The 22,434-nt window shown below is 38.6% G+C and overlaps 1 protein-coding gene across 1 annotated transcript in view; it reads left to right on the top strand.

Annotated features, from left to right (window-relative positions):
- The window catches only part of sf3b1 (splicing factor 3b, subunit 1), a 62,257-nt gene that overhangs the window by 7,612 nt on the left and 32,211 nt on the right, over nt 1-22,434 (top strand). The window contains exons 2-14 of the mRNA XM_043692918.2: nt 2,878-3,053; nt 4,509-4,610; nt 4,955-5,069; nt 7,797-7,876; nt 7,998-8,162; nt 10,289-10,598; nt 12,871-13,086; nt 13,656-13,777; nt 16,353-16,550; nt 17,871-17,972; nt 18,056-18,235; nt 21,759-21,845; nt 21,951-22,221. Coding sequence (XP_043548853.1) covers nt 2,878-3,053; nt 4,509-4,610; nt 4,955-5,069; nt 7,797-7,876; nt 7,998-8,162; nt 10,289-10,598; nt 12,871-13,086; nt 13,656-13,777; nt 16,353-16,550; nt 17,871-17,972; nt 18,056-18,235; nt 21,759-21,845; nt 21,951-22,221 — 2,124 coding nt within the window. The remainder of the gene's footprint in view (nt 1-2,877; nt 3,054-4,508; nt 4,611-4,954; nt 5,070-7,796; nt 7,877-7,997; nt 8,163-10,288; nt 10,599-12,870; nt 13,087-13,655; nt 13,778-16,352; nt 16,551-17,870; nt 17,973-18,055; nt 18,236-21,758; nt 21,846-21,950; nt 22,222-22,434) is intronic.

The raw sequence follows: 22,434 nt of genomic DNA, 5'->3' as shown, positions 1-22,434 counted from the left end.
AGCCACACAACATGAATTAGGATGTTCTCCATGTGTAGATGTGTTAATAATGAAGAGCTGGTCACTCCTACCAATATCATTGTGGACTGATATATCTGCAACAGGTACATTGGTGAGACAAAATCAAGTAGTTCTCTCATCTCTTCTTGCAGGCCCCATCTGACAGCAATGGCTTTTAAAGATTGAGCAGCGTTGCTAAATAGTGGTAGTACTTTGGCAGTAGAAATTGAAGTTCCCCATCTGGGTTACATTCCATGTCCTTGCTATTTTTCATACATTTCCAAGTGGTGCTCACCATAAAGGAACAATAAATTAGCTGATGGTAATGAGCAGGAAATTTCCTTCTCATGCTTGAGACTTTAAGATTTAGAGTCAGTGTTTAGAAAATCAAGAGCCTTATGATTGTGTCCCAGTGTGCTACCGTCTGCCCTGCTGGTGAGACAGGATGTGCCCAAGAATGGTGGGGGGAAGCTGGTACATTGCCTGAAATATATATAATTCTATGTATAACAATGTCAAGTTGTTATTTGGCTATACAGTGGAGCAATTTCTCTAACCTTTGTCCAAATATACAGGTGTTAGTGAAGGCTCTACATGATTGGTGGGCTGTATACCTGTTTCATTGTGGTGAGAAATTTCAGTCTTTTGGTGGACTCCTGACTTTTAAAATATGGAATTCCACCCTTGGGAATGATTTTCACCTTTGATTGGTTGTTAGTGTGCTCAACCATGAACTCGCTGAAGTCTGATCTCTATGGAGCACAATCTCTAAAATCCGTGGGGAGGCCCATTCCAGCTTGCATCTGGATCTGAACCACAAGTGCCACCACTAAACATCACACCAGACTGAATCCAGCTGCCTGGCATTGTGGAATGTGTTTTAGGTAGAAGACTGCTGAGTGAGTGCAGCCAGGGCAGTTGGGAAAGGTGGATGCTGAGTGAGTGGGAGAGGTGGGGTTTGGAAGAGCGGCAGTATATGTCTGGCGGGACAAATGGTAAGAGAGTAATATATGTGTATGGGGAAGGGAAAGAACTGAATTTTGTGTCTTTGGGAGGGCTTGGCATGGAAGAGAGGCTTCACAGTCTTCTGTCACTAGGGGATATGGAAAAACCTGCTGAAATCTACATGGGTATATTTAATAATACTTTGAGTGTATTTCTAAAAACAGATTTTACAATTATATGTTGTGTATTACAATGTTTTTTATTATTGCTATGCTGTTTTATTGTTAGAGTCTGCGGTCACAATTTTAGGAGTTTTTTGTATACTTGTTTTGCTGGCAAGGCCTTGCCCTACTTATCTTTGATAACATGATGAATTAAGACTGGATCTCCTTGGAAAATAGTTTGTAAAGCACTGCTGTAACTGTTTGCTTCCCTTCGTGTGCTGTTCGTAATCCATCAAGGTATGGACTTCACCCGCATAACATGATCCGCATTGAATACTGAGGTCATTTTGATGGCCCACTTTCTTGATGCGATTAGAAGTTAAACGAAGGGAAACTGAAACCAACCCTAAAAGATATCGGTGTACCAGTGAGGTTTTACCAAAGGAGTTAAAGATCATCGGGGGTTTGCAGGAATGTAGAGTTGAGGTCAAAATCTGGTCAACCATGATTATATTGAATGGCAAAATAGGCCTGAAGAGCCAAGTGACTTGTTCTGTTTACTTATTCATATGTTTTGAATGACTGGTAATTTCATAGTCCCCACTGTTATTAATAGATTTATATGGTTTTTACATGGATTTTAGCAAGGCCTGTGACAAGGTCCCTTATGTTAGGCTCATCCAGAAGCTGAAGTCACATGGAATCCTTGGTGAGCTGGTAGGATGAGTACAGAATTGGCTTCGTCATGGAAAATCGAGAATAGCAGTGGAAGACTGGAGATGTCTTACCTGTGATGTTCTGCAGCGCTCTGTGATGGGACCTCTGTTGCTTATAATTTATGTAAATGATTTGGAGGAGATTTAGGTGGCCTGATTAATAAGTTTGCAGATGACACAGATTGGGGAGCTACAGACAGTGAGGAGGATTATCGACAGATATCAACTGGCTGGAGACTTGGGCAGAGAAATGGCAGGCGGACTTTAATCTGAACAACTGCGAGGTGATGCATTTTGGCAGATCTAATGCAGGAGGGAAGCATACAGTAAATGGCAGAACGATTAGAAGCATTAATATAGGTGTACAGGTCCACGTTTCTCTGAAAGTGGCAACGCAAGTGGATAGGCATATGCCATGCTTGCCTTCATCAGTCAGGACATAGAGTATCAAAATTGCTAAGTTATGTTGAAGCTGTGTAAAACTTCAGTTAGGCCACATTTGGAATATTGCATACAGTTCTGGTCACCTAAATCATGTAGATATTGGAAGCAAAAGTGAATACTTCATGAAGGGCACACAAAGCCTTAGTGGCAACGTGGCAGTTGTCTAAGAGATTGCAGCCTTTCCATTGAATTCTTAAATAGTGGAGATAGAGGAGATAGGTTTCTCCATTGATATACATGCTATTTTGTAACTGAGCTTCACAGACATTAATGTTGACTGCAATACCTTTCTGCCAGTCCGTTAATCCATTCCTCAGACATACACACCTGCAAAAGATACTTTTAGCTTCATTTTAAAAAGGCTGTAATCTTTTCAAACCACCAAACTTTACTAATTAGATGACATGGAGGAATCCTGTTAATTATAAAAATTAGGCCATCAGGTGGGCAACTAAAACACTTGGATTTGGAACACAGATTTTGATGCCCACACATAAATTCAGTGTATTTTCTTTGGATAAGTACAGAAGTGCCAATGGACTAACAAAAAAAATTAACACATTTAAATTGTAACTACTTCACCATTCTTTCTTTTTCCTGTTATAAAGATATTGAGGCACAGATCAGAGAGATCCAGAACAAGAAAGCAGCTCTTGTTGTAGAAGGAGATGCTGATGGAGTTGGTCTTGATTCAACTGGTTACTATGATCAGGAGATATATGGTGGGAGTGACAGCAGATTTGCAGGATATATGACATCAATTCCTGCACATGAACAAGAAGAGGTAAAAACAAAACATTTGCTTAAACTGTCTGTGTTCAATTACACCTATTGTATAAATACCATAATTAAATAATGTTTGTTTCCAGATAGTGTTTTAATTTCAGTTAAGTCAAATATATGATATATTAAAGTGCTTTTTATGAAAACTGTAAACTAGCAATATGTGGCATGTCATCTTGAGTGATATCTTGAAACTTTTAATTTCTTTTAAAGCTAAAAAATGCCTCTAATTGTGGTGTCTGATTTCCACTATGATATTTTTACTTTTTTTTGTAACCTTTTAATAAACAATTTAAATTTGGACAGACCATATAGGTTAGTATTTAATGTAACTTGACATCAACTTGACGTTCATTTAAATAAAAACGTGGTGCTTGAAAAGCACAGCCAGTCAGGCAACATCTGAGGAGCAGGAGAATCGACATTTCGAGCATAAGCTCTTCATCGAGAATGTTGGGGGGGGGGGGGTAGCAAGAGGACTGAGAGATAAATGGGAGGGAGGTGGGGCTGGGGTAAGGTAGCTGGGAATGCAACAGGTAGATGGATGTGGGGGGTGATGGTGATAGGTCGAAGTGAAGGGTAGAGCGGATAGGTGGGAAGGAAAATGGACAGGTAGGACAGTTCAAGAGGGTGGTGCCAAGTTGGAGGGTTAGATCTGGAATAAGCTGTGGGGAGGGACAAGAAGGAAACTGGTGAAATCGACATTGATCCTGTGTAGTTGAAGGGTCCCAAGGCAGAAGGTGAGGTGTATTTCCTCCTAGAGTTTGGCGGTGGTGGAAACCCAGGACTTGTATGACCTTGGTGGAGGGGGAGGTGAAGTGTTCAGTCACAGGATGGTGGGATTGATTGGTGTGTGTGTGTCCCCAAGATGGTGCTTTTCCAGCACCACACTTTTTGACTCTGATTTCCAGCATCTGCAGTCCTTACTTTCTCCCATCAAGAATCAATTGCTTTGCCTAATGTTAAATTGTCAAATGATTAGGTGTAACCGTATTCTGATCTGACAGTAGAAAAGTCCGAAGACTAATGTTATTTTCAACCATGTTTTAAACTAAATGAAACCTATGATAAGTTATCATAGCTATTTTGTAGAGCATTCCAAAATAAGGTTGACTTTACTGTGCCCTTTGTATAACCATTTTTGGCAATATTTAAACTTTCTCAGATCTTTGCCAACTTATTTCACAAATATTTTGATTTCTTGGCAGGATCCTGGATGTTAGCAAAATCTCTCCAATTAAATTGGCATTGTGGAGATATGATAGCTAACTGTTTCTTCCTCAAATTGTAATAAAGATATTTTTATGGAGGAAATAATGAGCAAAAAAAAAGCTAAAGACTCTTTTTCCTGAAAACTTTTTTTTTTCTTTTTAAAATGTTGAAACAAGTTAAATAGATTTGCCAGCAGAAAAGGAGAGATTCATTTAACCATTTTAGATTATGTTTGTTTTCCTAGGATGATGATGACTATTCGTCTCCAAGCTTGCTTGGTCAGAAGAAACCTGGATATCATGCACCAGTGGCACTATTAAATGATATACCACAATCAACTGAGCAGGTAGAATTGTGTTTCAACGGAATGAGCAATTGAATTGTCGTTGTTCCTGTGAACAGTGTCAGTGGAGAGCAAGCAGTCTCTTTGGAAGTTTGTCCTTTTCGAGCTGAGATTTTCATTTGAGACAACGTTGTTGAAATTATTGACAAAGATATCTTATTTTATTTGGCAGCACTTGCATTTGTTTACTTAGTTTCTTTAGAAGTAAAACATCTGTAAAATTGTTGATATATTCAGGAAATAAGCTGTGAAATAGTAGATTGAGCCAGCATATTAATTAAAATGTAAAGTTTTGAATATTTACTGCTTAACTTTGCTTTTTATCTTTATTTATTTTGTATGTACAGTATGATCCATTTGCTGAACATCGACCGCAGCGAATTGCTGAACGGGAAGATGAGTACAAAGCACGTAGGAGACAGATGATTATTTCCCCTGAACGTCATGACCCGTTTGCAGATGGTAATTTTTTCAGATTGTGCTGACCTTTCTTTGTATGAGGGTGTACAACAGTTCAGCCCTTGAACTTTATTTGCTTCACAGTTTGAGCTATTTAAAGCATCTTATTTGAGAACTTGTTAAAATTAGATTAAACTATGAAAAACACTTCAAATCTTGCATATCTGTATCTTAAAACATATGCAACATGTGAAGGGTTACCATTACCTCTTTTGTTGTCTACACAACAGGCTGTTGAAATAATATGACTGAAAATTTAAATATTTAAGTATGTTCAGAAATGTCCATTGCCTTCCATGTCACATTAGTGACACATTCTTGTGTTTTCAAGCAGACCTGCTGGCTGAATTTTTGTTCTTGTTTGTAATAAATGTTTATTTCTTCTTCTTTTGAAAAAGCATAACATTTGGAAACCTTGATAGAACAGTATTTTCAGCACTGGTCTTGTATGGAAGGTACATGTACAGAAATAATTAGCTGAAGGATTACATTTTTTTTAAAAAGGCCTTTCCAAATGTATGCAGAGGTTTGCTGGCCCACCAAACAAGCCATCTCCCACAGAATACAAGTTGAAAGTGTCAACTTGCTTTTACCCTGCCTTGTTCTTTTGGCCTACCAGAACAAATTAGATTAAATACAGATGGGATCTTATATTCAGTTATAATCTTGGAACGTTGTAATCAGTTTTTAAGCTTTAGTATTTGTGAACTGATCCAACCAATATTCTGAACAACTGACTCAAAACTAACCACACGTATAAAACCTTGTAAATTTGAGACTGGCCTGTAGTTCTGAAACTGATTTAGATACATTGCTATTAGAAACATAATTTTGTACACATTAAGTAATGCTGTTAGTGTGTGGTGTTATCCATACATAAAATAATAATTGAATGTGTTTTTGAAAACTTAACTAAAAAACAAATCTTTTTAACAAACTAGGTTGGATTCTTCACAGTTTTCAATTGGTGCACTGCTGTACAAGTTGAATCTTTTAAGAATTGGTTTGCGCCCTTACCCTCTGCAGTCATTGGCTGAGTAATGTCTTTATTTTAAAAACCACTGACTTCTATAAACATAAATTTAAAGCTCTAAAATGTGTTTCTTTGGATAAATAATTCAAAATTTAGAATTTTGCAACCTTTACAGTTAAACTTAAAAAAGGCTTTGTTTGTTCTAATTTTTGCAAAGCATAGATTGTTGCTGAACATTTTGAAGCATATAAATCCATTGCTTTGAAGTGTTATTATCTTGATGAAAATAACACTTGAGCTTCTCCAATTATTCACTAGCCACACTAAAAAATTCATATACATGAGCATTGAATCATAACAGGATTGGCATTGGTGCAAACTCCTACCTGTCCTCGTTATAGATTGATAGCATGCCAACACCCACTTTTGAGATCTACACATACTGAATGGCAACTTGAGTGTGATGCAACAGGTTATGCCTGTGGAATAATTTTTCTCCAAGGATCTGTGTTTTCATGAGAAATGGAAACATAAAAATGAATTGACAAAGGAGAATCTGGCTATTTCAATTTTGTGATAAAGACAGATTTTTCACATCTCGGCTGGAGCTTGTCATCCTCTGAAATAATTTGGAGTGGCCTTTTGGAAGCTATTTTAATGGTAGTTAGTTAGATGCTAGTCATGTGGTTGCTGTTGGGAGGCATAGTGGGCCAGATGGAAGTTTTTGTTTTTTTTCAGGTGAGTGAGTTTGTATTTAACAGTAATATCAGAAGTGTTGCTCTATTTAGTACATTTTCAGTTTAACTAGTGATACAGGTCTAATTGAAAGAGGTATCAAACCAACGAAATGTATGTTTTATCAGGGATAGAATCTGACATTTTTGTAACTGTATTTGCTCTAAATATGTTTGCCGGAATTCCACGGGCCCATACTAACTGTCCTTAATTTCTTTCCTACAGCAGTACTGCTATGACAGTCCTGTCTGCATTCTTAAGGGTGCAGTGCAACAGATCGTGTGTAGGTTATGCTGAAAAAGTAAACCAAAAGGAAGTCCAATGAAAGTGGCAGTATGACACTGCCAGTGTAGCATGTTTTTAGACAAACCCAAACTCATAATCCCAAATTAAAGTATCCTGTTGAAGTAACTTTTTATGCTTAAATAGTTGCATTTACAATTATTTTTTTAATATGGTTAATATTAAACAGGTAAAATTTGTGTTCTCCTAAGAAGTTTATTAGTACACATATTGAGTGAGATTTTAAAAACTAACACAAGGTGTGATGTTTTGAATTTTAAAACCCTTTCCAAAGTGTTACTAATGGTAAAGAGATAATTTTCTAGGCTTCTGTTCTGCTGCTTGAAGTCAGAACTGCTGATGGACACACAGGCCCGCCAGTGTACGTATTCCGGAACATCAACAAAGGAAAACCAACAATAATGGACACTTAATGTGTTTTGATGTCTTGCGTATGATTTGCTTATAACTGTACTTAGGCATTTATTTTAGATTGTTGTAATTATTACTGTTTGTATTCAAGCAGGTTAAATTGACCATCAGGTCGCTTCTCTGTAAGTTGCTGTGATTTGAACAAATATTAAAAATTGAGAAGTCAGCAATTTTAAACTTAAAAGTTGAACCAAAATAAACTAAAATGCTAATGCAAAAATATCATAACTAGATAAAATAATATTGACTTTTCTCTTATATTTGCACTAATTGTTATTTGGTCTGTTCTCACTATTTTTGTCCCTCAGGTGGAAAGACACCAGACCCTAAGGTCCATGCCAGAACTTACATGGATGTTATGCGAGAACAGCATTTAACAAAGGAAGAGGTAATGCACCTTCTTGCTTTTGAAATGTTAGTTTTACATATGTGCAACATCTTGCATATCCATGTAAAATAAACTACTTTAATGTTAAAGTTTGATTTATCTATTAATTTGTTTATTTTAGAGGGAAATAAGGCAACAGCTTGCTGAGAAAGCTAAGGCTGGAGATCTTAAGGCAGTCAATGGATCAGCCCAACAGCCTGCTCGGCGCAAGCGTCGCTGGGATCAGACAGCAGATCAAACTCCCAGTGCCACACCCAAGAAAGTATCCAGCTGGGACCAAGCAGAGGTGAGGGGGAATGCTCACATATTTTCGTTCAAAGAAAATCGAAATAGTGCAAATGCTATAAATTTGAAATAAAAGCACAAAATACTGATAATATTCTGACAGCATTCTATGAAGAGAAGCAGAGAGGTAATGTTTCAAGTCCGTGGTCCTTCATCAGAATTCTGGCCTAAAACATTAACTCTGTTCCTCTCTCCAGAGAAGCTACCAAATCTGCAAATATTTAGAGTACCTTCTGTTTTAGTATTTTTGTTCTCAGCAGTGCTTGCCTTTCTCCTCTTCAGTGATCTACGGCAGAGTATGCATATTTTAATATTGGGAAGCCAGATTGTGCCTCCCTCGTGGATGTTTCTAAAGAGAGATCAGAGCCACAGAACTAAGCTAACATTTTTTTCTGACTTGATGTGACACTGAGCAAGTTTATTAACTCAGAATGTATCAGTGATTACTTCCTCTTTATTTAAGTGGCCGAGTATCCTACCATGTGGCATACTTATTCACTAAGTGTTATGAATGGTAGAAAACATTATGTGGTGTATTTCTTTATTGTTTCATTCACATTATCTTCAAGACTCAATAAGGTTTATTTTATAGTCAGTACTCCTGTCTTCCATCACCAAATCAGTTGTTTGAATGCACCCATTCTGAGGTTACACCTGCAGGAGCTAAAGGATTAAAATAAGTTTGAGAGGGAAGGATGGAGTATTACACAAACAGGAATGAAATCACCCCAGCTACTTATGCTTATTTCGAAATACCCTTTTAAAAATGTTTTTTAATGGTAAAGGGTTAATTTCCTCGCATCTGTAGAAATCCACTAATTTGAATCTGGACTCGTGGAGTTTCTTGTCAAGTAATTGGATAATTAGTAAAAGAATGTGTGAGAAATAGGAGCAAGATTCAACCATTCAGCCCTTTGAACCCACTCTGCCCTTCAATGAGATCATAGAGTCATAGAGATATACAGCATGGAAACTCATCCATGTCGACCAGATACCCTAAAGTAATCTCATCCCATTTGTTAGCATTTAGCCCATATCCCTCTAAACCCTTCCTGTCCATATACCTATCCAGATGTCTTTTAAATGTTGTAATTGTACCAGCGTTCACCACTTCCTCTGGCAGCTTATTCTACGTGAAAAAGTTGCCCCTTAGGTCCCTTTTAAATCTTTCCCATCTCACCTTAAACCTATACCCTCTAGTTCTGGACTCCCCCATCCTGGGGAAAAGCCCATATCTGTTTACCCTATCCATGCCCCTCATGATTTTATAAACCTCTATAAGATCACCCCTCAGCCTCCACTGCTCCAGGGAAAATAGCCCTATCAGTCTCTCCCTGTAGCTCAGACCCGCCAACCCTGGCAACATATTTGTAAATCTTTTCTGAACCGTTTCAAGTTTCACAACATTCTTCCTATAGCAGCGCGACCATGATTGATCTTGTACTTCAGTTTTTTCTGCACTATCCGTGTGTGCCTTGATGTTTTAATACGTAGAAATCTGATCTCAGTCTTAAGTGACTGAACCTTAACAGACCTCTTTGGCAGACAATTCCAAAGATTCACCAACCTCTGAGCAAAGAAATTGCTCCTTAAGTTGACTGCTTTAATTACGAGAAAGAAAACAAAAAGTCAACAGTGTTAGTTTCCTTTCAGTTTTCACTAATCACATGAAACCAAGCTAAACAACCATTTGGCAAACTGCTATAGAATTAACAATGCTTCATTACTTCCTTACAATTTTGATACTTGCCATTAGTTTCTAACTACAGGACCTACATTGCTTTATCAGGAGACCAGAATCAATACGGTAGTCGTCTGCTTTTGGTTATCTTTTTCTTTCTTCACACTCAGCAACATTTCAGTTAATTCATACCCTGAGAAATACCAGTGTAAATTCCAGTATAAACTAGAGCTGTAGTTAATTGCTAATTCAGTATTAACACTGATTATTAAATCACTTTTTGCTGTTTTTTGCAAGAATCTGAATCTGCAACTTTATAGTGAGCAATTTGTGGAGTTCCTATTTTCATGGTGTATTATTGCACATTATTCTTTGAAAATTTATTTGGTCATACTTAATGAGTCTTCATTGATAAATTCAAGCTTATTTGAGTACTTCCCCTCTAGACTCCTGGACACACACCTGGACACACACCTGGCCATACTCCAGGACATACCCCTGGTCACACTCCTGGTCACACTCCTGGAAACACTCCTTCTCAGAGCCGATGGGATGAAACACCCGGTCGTTCAAAAGGCAGTGAGACTCCTGGTGCAACCCCAAGCACAAGAATGTGGGAGCCTACTCCTAGCCACACACCAGCAGGGGCTGCTACACCTGGACGAGATACACCTGGGCATGCTACGCCAGGTCACGGAGGCGCAACTTCCAGTGTGCGCAAAAATAGATGGGATGAAACTCCAAAAACAGATAGGGGTGAGATTAACTTTTCTTTCTGTAATGAAAATAACACTTCTGTGGAGGTGATTCATGTCAAAGATTAAGAAAATATGACTGCTTAAACTTCTGTGGAATAGTTTTGAGCGTGTTCATTTGAGATCTTAAAGACTTACAAACTCTTAGTTAGCTTAGTTAAATTAGTTGCGTTTCACTAATACATGATCATAAAATTGAGATGATGGAATTTTTTACCACAATATGCCCAAGCATTAGCAGAATAAATGTTTTCCCTTTCCAGTTTTAACTCCTTGCTTGTTTCTGAATTGTCTTAATCCTTTGTGGGGATTTCACTATTGAACCTGATCCGATCAACTTTTGTTCTTGATGCACAGGCTTTTTGAACAGGGATGCTGAATAGAAATCAGTTGTATAAAACTATCAGTGGAGTTTGCTTTTAACTAAAGACATTATGCCTGTTGTGTTACTCAGCTGTTATTACAATTCAAACAATCAATTCATAATAAACTGGGAATAAAGTTTGTGAATGTCTTTGGCCAGTCTCCGAATGGTTGATCTACTGATTGGATAAACTTGCTCAACTGTCAGCGGACCAAGCATCTGACTGGAAAGTGACCTTTTCCATTTAAGCTTTTCACCAAAAACTTGTCAGCTATTAGGCCAATGGCTCTTTGTTAACAAAATGTACTTCTGTAAATAGAGTTTTGGTACTCATAGTAAATTGTTTGTCCATTTGGTAGTTGTAAAAATTAAGATATTTAGGTTTTCTATTCAAAAAGAGGTACATAGAAACCAAATAAACACCAAAATGTTGCAGATGCTAGAAATGCAAAATAGCACAAAATATTTAAAGTGCTCAATTGGTCAGGTGGCATCTTGTAGAGAGAAGCAGTAAATGCTTCAGGTCACTGAAAAGTCATTTGTTTCACAACTGATGCTGAAAATATTTTCAACATTATCCAGTTTTATTACACAGACCAGTTGGCTTTTCCACAGCATCTGAATTATCTCAGTAATCTTAGTGGTTGAAAAGAGCATCGTGAAGAATCTGATTTAATTTCTTCCAAATAAGTTGATTAATTTGTCTATTACTTTGTTGACAATAACTTAATGTTACGGATTTGTTAAGGATTAAAGATGTAAAAGGATCAGAGCGAAACTTTAATGATGTTGGGGAAGTTAAGGCCTGATAAGAGAGCAGTCAAAGATGATGAGAATTCTCAGATTAAAAAGTGGGAGTTTTTTTTAGCGCATGGAAATTCGTTTCAAAATTTGAGTAATAGGGAAATGAGCATGTGTCTTAGGCAACACGGAATTGCTAAAATTTAAGTGTCATGTGAAGTGTGATACAATTTTTTTATAAATATTTTATGAGAAACATTTTAAAATCTTTTACAGAACATCTACATTAAAAAAAGAGTAATATCAAAATACAGAAAGATAGAGGCAGTACAACAATGTCATATCATAATAATCGTTTTTAAAACACAGTTACTTCCATACCTTTTTTAAAAAAATGATGACAAATTCAGTTGTATTTTGAAACTTTGTTTCTGATCTGACTAAAATAATATTTTTGTGTTTTTAAAATTTCATAAATTAGGTATTGTAGTTAGTGGAAAATGCTTTAAATACTAAAACTACTTTTATCCACCAGCATATCAAAGGACATATAATGATTTAGATGAGATTCCTTTATTAGAACTTGGATATTCTTAAACAAAGCCACTCTTTGACAGATCAGCTTTTTGTTTCTGCTATGGATGAGGAAAGCAGCTACGCTTTTCACAGTTAAAATATTACAGTCCATTGTGCAAATTAATGTAGTACAGGTATGCATAGTCTGTCATATCCTTCAGAGTAGCTATTCAAATGTATCTTGAAATTTCTAATACTGTCAGCACAGTTTTTGATTTAAAATAAAAAACATAGTTCATGTACTCTTAAATTGGTATTAATAACAACATATCTGGTTCTTCTATTTGTGGAAGTGTTTTACTTTTTGGTTTGCATGATTAGGATAGGAGGCATAACGTTAGTATTGAATAATGTTCTTTTAACAGTTCGTGTGAATGATTAAACATCGAAAGAACTGTCGATGCTGTAAATCAGAAACAAAAACGGAAGGGTCACTGGACCTGAAACATTAACTCTGATTTCTCTTCACAGATGCTGCCAGATCTGCTGAGCTTTTCCAGCAACTTCTGTTTTTGATTGTTATTGCCAATGGTTTTCTGCTTTCAAAGTGTTGATCTTGAGTTCTTGTTCACTATCTAACTTCTTATTTTAGAAACACCTGGGCATGGCAGTGGCTGGGCTGAGACACCGCGGACAGACCGTGGAGGTGATTCTATAGGTGAAACGCCAACCCCTGGTGCAAGTAAAAGAAAGTCTCGTTGGGATGAAACACCAGTTAGTCAATTGGGTGGCAGCACTCCATTGCTTACTCCCAGTGGAATTACACCAAAGGGCACACCCGCAATGGCTATGGCAACTCCTACACCAGGTATGTGGCGATTGAAACAGAAGCTATAGTACAGTTAAGTTTAGATTTGTCTTTTTCTTTGATTATGAAGTGCTGTATTTTACATTCAAATATTTAGGCCATAGCTCGGTAATTAATTTGGTCCAAATGGCCTCTTTCCTTCTTTTGAGTCTGACTGGTATATGTGTGGAGATAACACTGAAACTGGTCCTATTCTTGTCTATCTGCAGACACAAACTAAACTTAGTGTTTGTTATTGACTTCAAAAATTGCACTTACAACAGTTAACATGTATGGAACAAGTTAGTTGCACCACCAAAACAATTTATTTTCTAATTTAAAATTTTAACCAGCAAAAGTTATGATGCAAACTCAGTGCTTTAAATAGCATTGAAAATGATAGCTTTATAAAGTGTTAATGTCATGAATAATGGAATTTAGGCTATTTCTTTTCTGGCATATGCAAACAAACTTAGTCGGAATTAAACTAAGTTGCAGATTGTGGGAAAAACCGAATTTGCATGTGCTTAATGATTTGAGGTAACAGTCAGAGAGAAGTAATTAAACATCTAAATAATGCAACAATTTAGGTCATTTGATGAGCATGACACCTGAGCAACTACAGGCATGGCGTTGGGAGCGGGAAATTGATGAAAGAAATCGCCCACTTACAGATGAGGAACTGGATGCAATGTTCCCTGAAGGCTATAAGGTAATGTAATAAACTTTTTGTTGTAAATGGAAGGCACTAGGTTTTCTTGGCACATATTCATTGGAGGAGAATGCTTCTTACTGAAATTACCTCAGCTGATGACTGGGACATATCTGTCATTTAATATATTTACGTGTGCATTAAGGCTGAATTCTGTTGTTCATTTTGTACTTCTGATAATGTACACGTTGAACAACATTACATTAAAAATACAGATACTAAGTAAACCATGCACTTCTAAACCATGGCTGATTGTTACGTTTGCTATGTTTTTACCAAGTTTTTTTGTTATGACAAAGAGGTTTTCTTTCTGTATGCGGGAGGTCTGTCCCATCAAGGTGTCGCATTCTGGCTTTTAGACCATTAACTTCAATTTTTTAGATTAGATTAGATTACATTACAGTGTGGAAACAGGCCCTTCAGCCCAACAAGTCCACACCGACCCGCCGAAGCGAAACCCACCCATACCCCTACATTTGCCCCTTACCTAACACTATGGGCAATTTAGTATGGCCAATTCACCTGACTCTGCACATCTTTGGACTGTGGGAGGAAACCGGAGCACCCGGAGGAAACCCACGCAGACACGGGGAGAACGTGCAAACTCCACACAGTCAGTCGCCTGAGGCAGGAATTGAACCCAGGTCTCAGGCGCTGTGAGGCAGCAGTGCTAACCACTGTGCCACCGTGCCACCCACACGGGTTTGATTTTTACACAGTTCAGCATGTCCTAGTTGGCAACTATTCTGCAGCTGATTGTTAACTTCTTGGGTGCAAAAGATAGAAATACAAGGTTGTAACATTAAACTCTATGTCAGTTTTTGAAAAATGATGGTTGGGTGGCCCTGAGAAATTCTTGGTGAGTTTGCATTTTCTTGTAACAGTAATTATTGCCAGACGAGGCTGCTGTAAGTTGTTTGTTCCTGAACAGTAACATTGTTCTATTAAAAGGCGTTTCTCTGGGGAAATGGTAGTTTGCACTTTGAAGATGGTGCAGAATGAATGCCAGGTGAACAGTTCACATTTGAGCTTGGCTGAGTGTTATCACTGCAGTCTTCATTCGTAACAGAAAAGTTACATGATCAAATTGCAAGTGGTGTGTTTGCAGCATGTCACAAAAAATATTCATATTTTTGTACTAATTCAACAATGCTCAACAGAGTTGACTATAATGTTATTTAGAGATGGAAATGTGTTGCTGGAAAAGCGCAGCAGGTCAGGCAGCATCTAGGGAACAGGAGAATCGACGTTTCGGGCATTAGCCCTTCTTCAGGAATGAGGAAAGTTGGTCCAGCAGGCTAAGATAAAAGATAGGGAGGAGGGACTTGGGGGAGGGGTGTCGGAAATGTGATAGGTGGAAAGAGGTCAAGGTGAGGGTGCTAGGTCAGACTGGGGTGGGGGCGGAGAGGTCGGGAAGAAGATTGCAGGTTAGGAAGGCGGTGCTGAATTTGATGGATTTGACTGAGACAGGCTGGGGGGAGGGGAAATGAGGAAACTGGTGAAATCCGAGTTCATCCCTTGTGGTTGGAGGGTTCCTAGCCGGAAGATGAGGCGTTCTTCCTCCAACCGTCGTTTCGCTGTGGTCTGACGATGGAGGAGTCCAAAGACCTGCATATCCTTGGTGGAGTGGGAGGGGGAATTGAAATGTTGAGCTACAGGGTGGTTGGGTTGGTTGGTCCGGGTGTCCCAGAGGTGTTCCCTGAAACGCTCCGCAAGTAGGCGGCCCGTCTCCCCAATATAGAGGAGGCCACATCGGGTGCAAAGGATGCAATAGATGATATGTGTGGAGGTACAGGTGAATCTGTGGCGGATATGGAAGTTTCCTTTGGGGCCTTGGAGGGAGGTGAGGGGGGAGGTGTGGGCGCAAGTCTTGCACCTCCTGCGGTTGCAGGGGAAGGTGCCAGGAGTGGAGGTTGGGTTGGTGGGGGGTGTGGATCTGACAAGGGAGTCACGGAGGGAGTGGTCTTTACGGAATGCTGATAGGGGAGGGGAGGGAAATATATCCTTGGTGGTGGGGTCCGTTTGGAGGTGGCGGAAATGGCGGCGGATGATGCGCTGTACATGGAGGTTAGTGGGGTGGTAGGTGAGGACCAGTGGGGTTCTGTCCTGGTGGCGGTTGGAGGGGCGGGGTTCAAGGGCGGAGGATCGGGAAGTGGAAGAGATGCGGTGGAGAGCATCGTCGACCACGTCGGGGGGGAAATTGCGGTCCTTGAAGAAGGAGGCCATCTGGGATGTGCGTTTTTGGAACTGGTCCTCCTGGGAGCAGATGCGGCGGAGTCGAAGGAATTGGGAGAATGGGATGGCGTTTTTACAGGGGGCAGGATGGGAGGAGGTGTAGTCCAGGTAGTTGTGGGAGTCGGTTGGTTTGTAGTAGATGTCCGTGTTGATTTGGTCGCCTGAGATAGAAATAGAAAGGTCGAGGAAGGGGAGGGAGGAATCTGAGACTGTCCAGGTGAATTTGAGGTCGGGGTGGAAGTTATTTACCCTGGTTTGAAATTGAAAAGAAAGTTTGTATCTAAATTATTGCTATCATTTATTCAACAACTATTAATAATTTCCTTTTAAATGTACACAGGTCCTTCCACCTCCAGCTGGTTATGTCCCAATCCGAACACCTGCTCGTAAACTGACTGCAACCCCAACACCACTTGGAGGCCTAACTGGATTCCACATGCAGTCCGAAGAACGCAGCGCAAAGAACATGAATGACCAGCCCTCTGGGAATCTTCCATTCCTGAAACCTGATGACATCCAATATTTTGACAAATTACTGGTAATGATGGTTTCCTCATTTACCCTGGATATATGCACACAAATGTGAATTTTTTTTTCAATCATAATCTGTAGCTTGGAAGTTGCATTGATACCGTACAAGGTTGAATTAATGACTTTTTGGAAGTGGAATAACTTCTTATTGTTGCTCAAGATTTGCTTGTAAAAATGCTGACTTGCAAACTGAACTGGTTTGCACTTGGAAATAACAAGTGTGAAACCTTGAACAATTAAAATACTTGGTTGTCAGGAGGGATATTGTTACATTCCAGAGCACTGTAAATATGTGATGTAATATGGGTTGCATCATCATGAGATGAAAGGTATATCAACATGCAAAGTTTGTGCACCTTTGTGGAAGTTGCCATATAGCAAATATGGAGAAATTTTCAAAGTAATGCCAATGCTTAGTAATGGAGAGAAGCATCTGGAGTCAATCAGTGCATGGTATGTGTAGCAACATAGAGTTGAGGGCAATTATTATGGAAGTAAGTTGCCAAGCTCATGGAGGAATTTCAAGAATAGTATCTTATCCATTGCAGCTTGGAAACGTTGGAGCTGTGGTATGAAGCATTGTTTGGGATGTATAAATACATATACTGCTTTGAGAAACTAAACTATCTATATTGTATATATTCTGTGTGTGTATATTATTTTATATTCAATTATGTAATGCAAACCTGTCTTTAAGGTGATCATGGCATAAAATAGTGTTGGCAGCTGGGTATGTGGGGGGCGGAGAGTCAGGAATTACAGGAAATGGTTAAAGAGAATGTTACAGTAATTGAATGTGTTCCATCTTACCCTCACACTTGCCAATCCCAATTCCCTAATTTGTGTGTTTTTTTGGCTTTGAGTCAGATGCTTGTGGGCTCAAACGCAATTCAAGATTATATTATGTCAGCCTAGATTATACAGAGGTTGTGACACACTTTTTAGACACCTTTTATCAAAAGCTATAAAGCTGAAGTTTCTGACACTTTGACTCATAACTCAATTTCTGATTTGACAAATATGGTATGGGTGCATTTACCTTAGTCCAAGAGCGCTATACTTAGAAACAAAAACAGAAGTTGCTGGAAAAGCTCAACATGTCTGGCAGCATCTGTGAAGAGAAATCAAAGTTAATGTTTCGGATCCGGTGACCCTTCCTCCGGTTCTGATCTACAGTATCCATAGTTCTTTCACTGTTATGCTTCGACAGTATCTTGTTTAAAAATGTTGAAATAAGTGGTAGGAGAGTTGTAACCATTTTGAGAAATCTGATTTAAAAGTTGCTGCTTTTGACAAATAAGTATTTGTTATCTGTCCTCATTATAAGGTTGAAGTTGATGAATCGACATTAAGTCCAGAAGAGCAAAAGGAAAGAAAGATAATGAAGTTGCTTCTGAAAATAAAGAATGGTACTCCACCAATGAGGAAGGTAAACTTATAATTTTTTGAAAGTTGTAACTGGCTATGTTCTGTTAGAGCAAATATGATTTTTTTTTCCCTCTTTCTTTCCAGGCCGCTTTGCGTCAAATAACTGATAAAGCCAGAGAATTTGGAGCTGGACCCCTGTTCAATCAAATTCTTCCACTGCTGATGTCCCCAACACTTGAAGACCAAGAGCGTCACTTGCTGGTTAAAGTTATTGACCGAATTCTGTACAAATTAGATGACTTAGTTCGACCATACGTGCACAAGGTACGTTTACATTTCTGTCCTTGGCTTTTACAGGGTTCAGTAAAACTCAACACAAGCCGAAAGAACAACACCACATTTTCTGCTTAGGCACTTTACATCCTTTCGGACTCCCTCTATTGAGTTGCACAACTTCAGAGCATGACCTTCTGTATTCAATTTCTCTTAAATTCTCCACTCTCCCCTGGGACTGTCTTATTGACTTAGCAGAATGGACCTGTTTTCTTTTTTTTTCACCTAACATTTACATCTGTTTTATATATCTGTCCGATGCCACCATCATCTCTACCTTTGTGATGGTACTCCAGGAAAAAGACAATCTGTTCCCCTTGCTGTTCCTTTCTCTCTATCACCAGCACAAATACCACCATTCTCCAGCTCCTTTCATTTTTGAAAAAGAAAAGTCATACTGGACTCGAAATATTCTGTTTTTATTTATTCAGTTAAATTTTCTATATGAGCAATTTAAAAATATGGCATCAATATAACTTGCAATAAATTGGTCTCTGTAGCTTCCTAAAGGTTCAAGAGCACCATGGTAAATCGCCACCATGAACATTGTGGTATTTTGGTGCTTCCATGTTGATAGGCTGTTGCAGAATTTGAGCCAGTGATAAAGAAACAGCATGATATATCCTAAATGGGGGTGCTTGTGTTCCAATGATTTTACTGTTTTTTTTTCACTTAGTGATTGAAAGTGCAAGATAGACAGGTGCAGTCCGTATACATTATTTGATTTTCTGCAGTGCATCCTGTAGATCTCTCACAGTTGAGTTACAATTGCATCAGTGCTGAGTACTGAACCCTTTGCAACAATGCACTGACTGACCTCACAGAATTATGAAAATCTGGAATTTACAGTACGGAAGAAGGTCATTTGGGCCATAGTGTCATGCCAGCCAAAAAGTAGCCATTTCGCCTGATTCCCATTTTACCCGCTGGGTCTGTAACCTTCTAGGTCACGGCCCCAGGTGTATATGCATATATTTGACAAATGGTCATGAAGGTTTTTTGTCTCTGCCGCCCTTTTAGGTAGCAGATTACAGATCCCTTCTACCCTCTGGGTGAAAAGAATTTCTCTCTCATCCTGTCTAAATCTCTTACTCTAAACCTGTAACCTCATTGTGAGCCCCTCAGCTAAGGGGAATATGATCATTCTCGACCCCACACAATATACCAGTTAGTTCTAACTTAGCCTGCTGTCTTTCAAGGAAAAAACACTTGTCTATTCAGTTTTAGCTAATAACTGAAATTCTCCAATCCATACAATAATTCATGTAAATCTTCTCTGCACGCTCTTTAGGGCAGTTACATATTTCCTGTTGTGTGGTAACCAGAGCTGCATGCATGTCTCCAGCTAACGCCTAGCCAGTGTTTATATAGGTTCAATATCAACTCCCAGTTGTTATATGATGTACTTTATCTAATAAGAGCACACATCCCATTCTCATTATTATCCACCTATCCAGTTATCTTCAGGGATCTGTGAACTCCAAAATCCCTCTGTTTCTCTACACTTTGGAATATCCAACTATTTACTGTGTATTCACTTATCCTGTTAATCTTTATCCATAAGTATTGACTCCCATTTCTCCAAATTGAATTCCATTTGCCAGTGTTCTGCATTCCTGAGTTATCTATGGGATACCTTGCTGCAGTCTTCAGCTTTCTTCATTAATATGGAGATGCCAGTGTTGGACTGGGGCAGACAAGTCAGAAGTCACGTAACACCAGGTTATAGTCCAAACAGTTTTATTTGAAATCACAAGCTTTTGGAATGCTGCTTTTTTGTCAGGTGAAATGAATTTTATAGGCAGAGAGAGCAAAGGATCATACAAATGGTGTGAGTGGAATGACAATGGACATTGATAGCCAAGTTGGGTACCCATGATAACAGTCTCAACTGTCATCTTGGATTCATGTCACACTATATGTAACCCAACCATATTGTTCTATATTCATAAAATCTTCCTTACTGTCCTGTTTTGACACCATCACCTTGATAACTTATGATCTCTCTACCTTTTATTAGTTTGTACAGTGTTGGATTCCTTGTTACTTTGGTTAGACCCTCGGCATGCGACTCTTATACTTATTGTGGTATTCAAGCCATTTAGTTTGTCTCCAATACCACCTTACTTTAAATCTTTTGTAATTACCTCTCTGCCTAAATTAATTGGATTCTTGGTCATCCCTTCATTTGCAATTCAGCTGGTGACACTTCACTCATACCATCTGATGCTTTTGATCACCTGCAGAGACTTATTAACACTCAGCCTATCAACACTCCACTCACACCATTTGTATGATCTTTTGATCTCTCTGCCTGTTGATCTCTTTGCCTATAAATTCAGTGCCTGTGTGTGCTTTTCTTCACTTCACCTGAAGAAGGAGCAGCACTCCAAAAGCTTCTGACTTCAAATAAACCCGTTGGACTATAAGTTGGTGTCATGTGACTTCTGACCTCCTTCATTCTCAACTGGATGGCCAATTTTTATATTGTCTGCAACATGAGCATACCCCCTGCTCTGGGGCCCTTGTGATGCAGTGTAGTGTTCCTACTTCTGGGCCAAAAGGTCTGGGTTTAAGACCCACCTGCTCCAGAGGTATGTCATTTGTCATTGATTTGTGCATTGCTGTGGGCCTTTCAGGAAAACCAGACTGAGTAAAGGGGGCTGATTTCCTTCCCTGAATGTTATTAATTAGTGCATTTCAAAAAAAAAGTTATGATGGTAGTGTCCCTATCTCTGGATGAGAAGGTCCAGGTTCAAATCCCACCTGCCCCAGATATGTCACATGTTTGTGCAGGTTGTTTAAAAAATCTACCCCTCTATATTCATGTCGAAAGATTTGGTGTTTACCACAAAAAAGCAAAGAACTCTGTAGAGATTATTGATTATTGCAGCTGCAGCCCCACTTGATTCAAGATATTAGGTAGAAATGTATTTGGGAGGGAACAGTTGATTACAGTGCCCTCATGACAGAAACCTTGTAAAATGGTTTTGATGTGATCATTAGAGAATACACCTGTGCGAATGCTGGATGAAGACAGGAGGAAGCTTTCATAATTTCCTATTGAAACATCCTAACAAATGATGAGATATCAAAGGTTAGCTGGTACTCTTTGTCTAGCCATCTTAGTATGAATTAATGCTGCCTTTGAAAAAGGGTACAACCTGATGTGCATCATTTTTTTCTTGAACTCCATTACTAAATTTTGCTGATGCCCTTTTAGGGAAAGACAAGAATAACAATCAAAAGTAATTATAAAATCCTTTTTATGTGCTGTCTTCTCAAATAATGGGATATGAAGTCATCATATCCTAATTTCAATCATCTTGTTGTTGGAAACTAATGAACAAGGGCTGCCTGGTATCCTTCAAGGTGAGAAAATCAAAGAACGAGTCTGATTGATCTGTTTTCATTCAATTGTTTCTGGCTATAAAGTGGCAATTGCGAGCTCTTTAGTGTATTAAGACCATCAAGATTCTTGTTGAATAAAAATAAATGTTGAAACATTTTACAGATACTTGTGGTTATTGAGCCTTTGCTGATTGATGAGGACTATTATGCTAGAGTGGAAGGCAGAGAAATTATCTCAAATTTAGCAAAGGTATGTAAACAGTCACTTTCAGTTTCTGTTGAATCCTGTGAAATTCTCAAATTAAAGGAACTGATTTGGTTTAACAGTTTTTTTTTTCCTGTATTTTTTGTTTAGGCTGCCGGTCTTGCGACAATGATTTCCACTATGCGTCCTGATATCGATAACATGGATGAGTATGTGCGTAACACAACAGCTAGAGCCTTTGCTGTTGTTGCTTCGGCTCTGGGTATTCCATCGCTGTTACCTTTCCTTAAAGCTGTGTGTAAAAGCAAGAAATCATGGCAGGCTCGGCATACAGGAATCAAAATTGTACAGCAGATTGCCATTCTAATGGGTTGTGCCATCTTGCCTCATCTGAGGAGCTTGGTTGAAATTATTGAACATGGTATGTGTTGAAGTAGTTGCAGATATTATGCATGTTTGTCCAAACTGACATGAATAACTTTGAAAAACCATTTAGTATTGTGTATTTTAAGTGAATAATCTGATTTGAAATTTATAAATTGTTACATGAAGCAATGCACTTTTAAAATAATTTTAATTGAAGTCTTTAGTTGAGTGTATCAAAACTGAGTGAGTAAAATAATCTTTAAAAATG

Source organism: Chiloscyllium plagiosum, unplaced genomic scaffold (genome assembly GCF_037043375.1).
Source record: "Chiloscyllium plagiosum isolate Xiang-an unplaced genomic scaffold, Cpla_swu_hap1 HiC_scaffold_7, whole genome shotgun sequence".
Lineage (NCBI taxonomy): Eukaryota > Metazoa > Chordata > Chondrichthyes > Orectolobiformes > Hemiscylliidae > Chiloscyllium > Chiloscyllium plagiosum.
The sequence above is the reverse complement of the archived record's forward strand: the minus strand, read 5'-3'. Positions and strand labels throughout refer to the sequence as shown.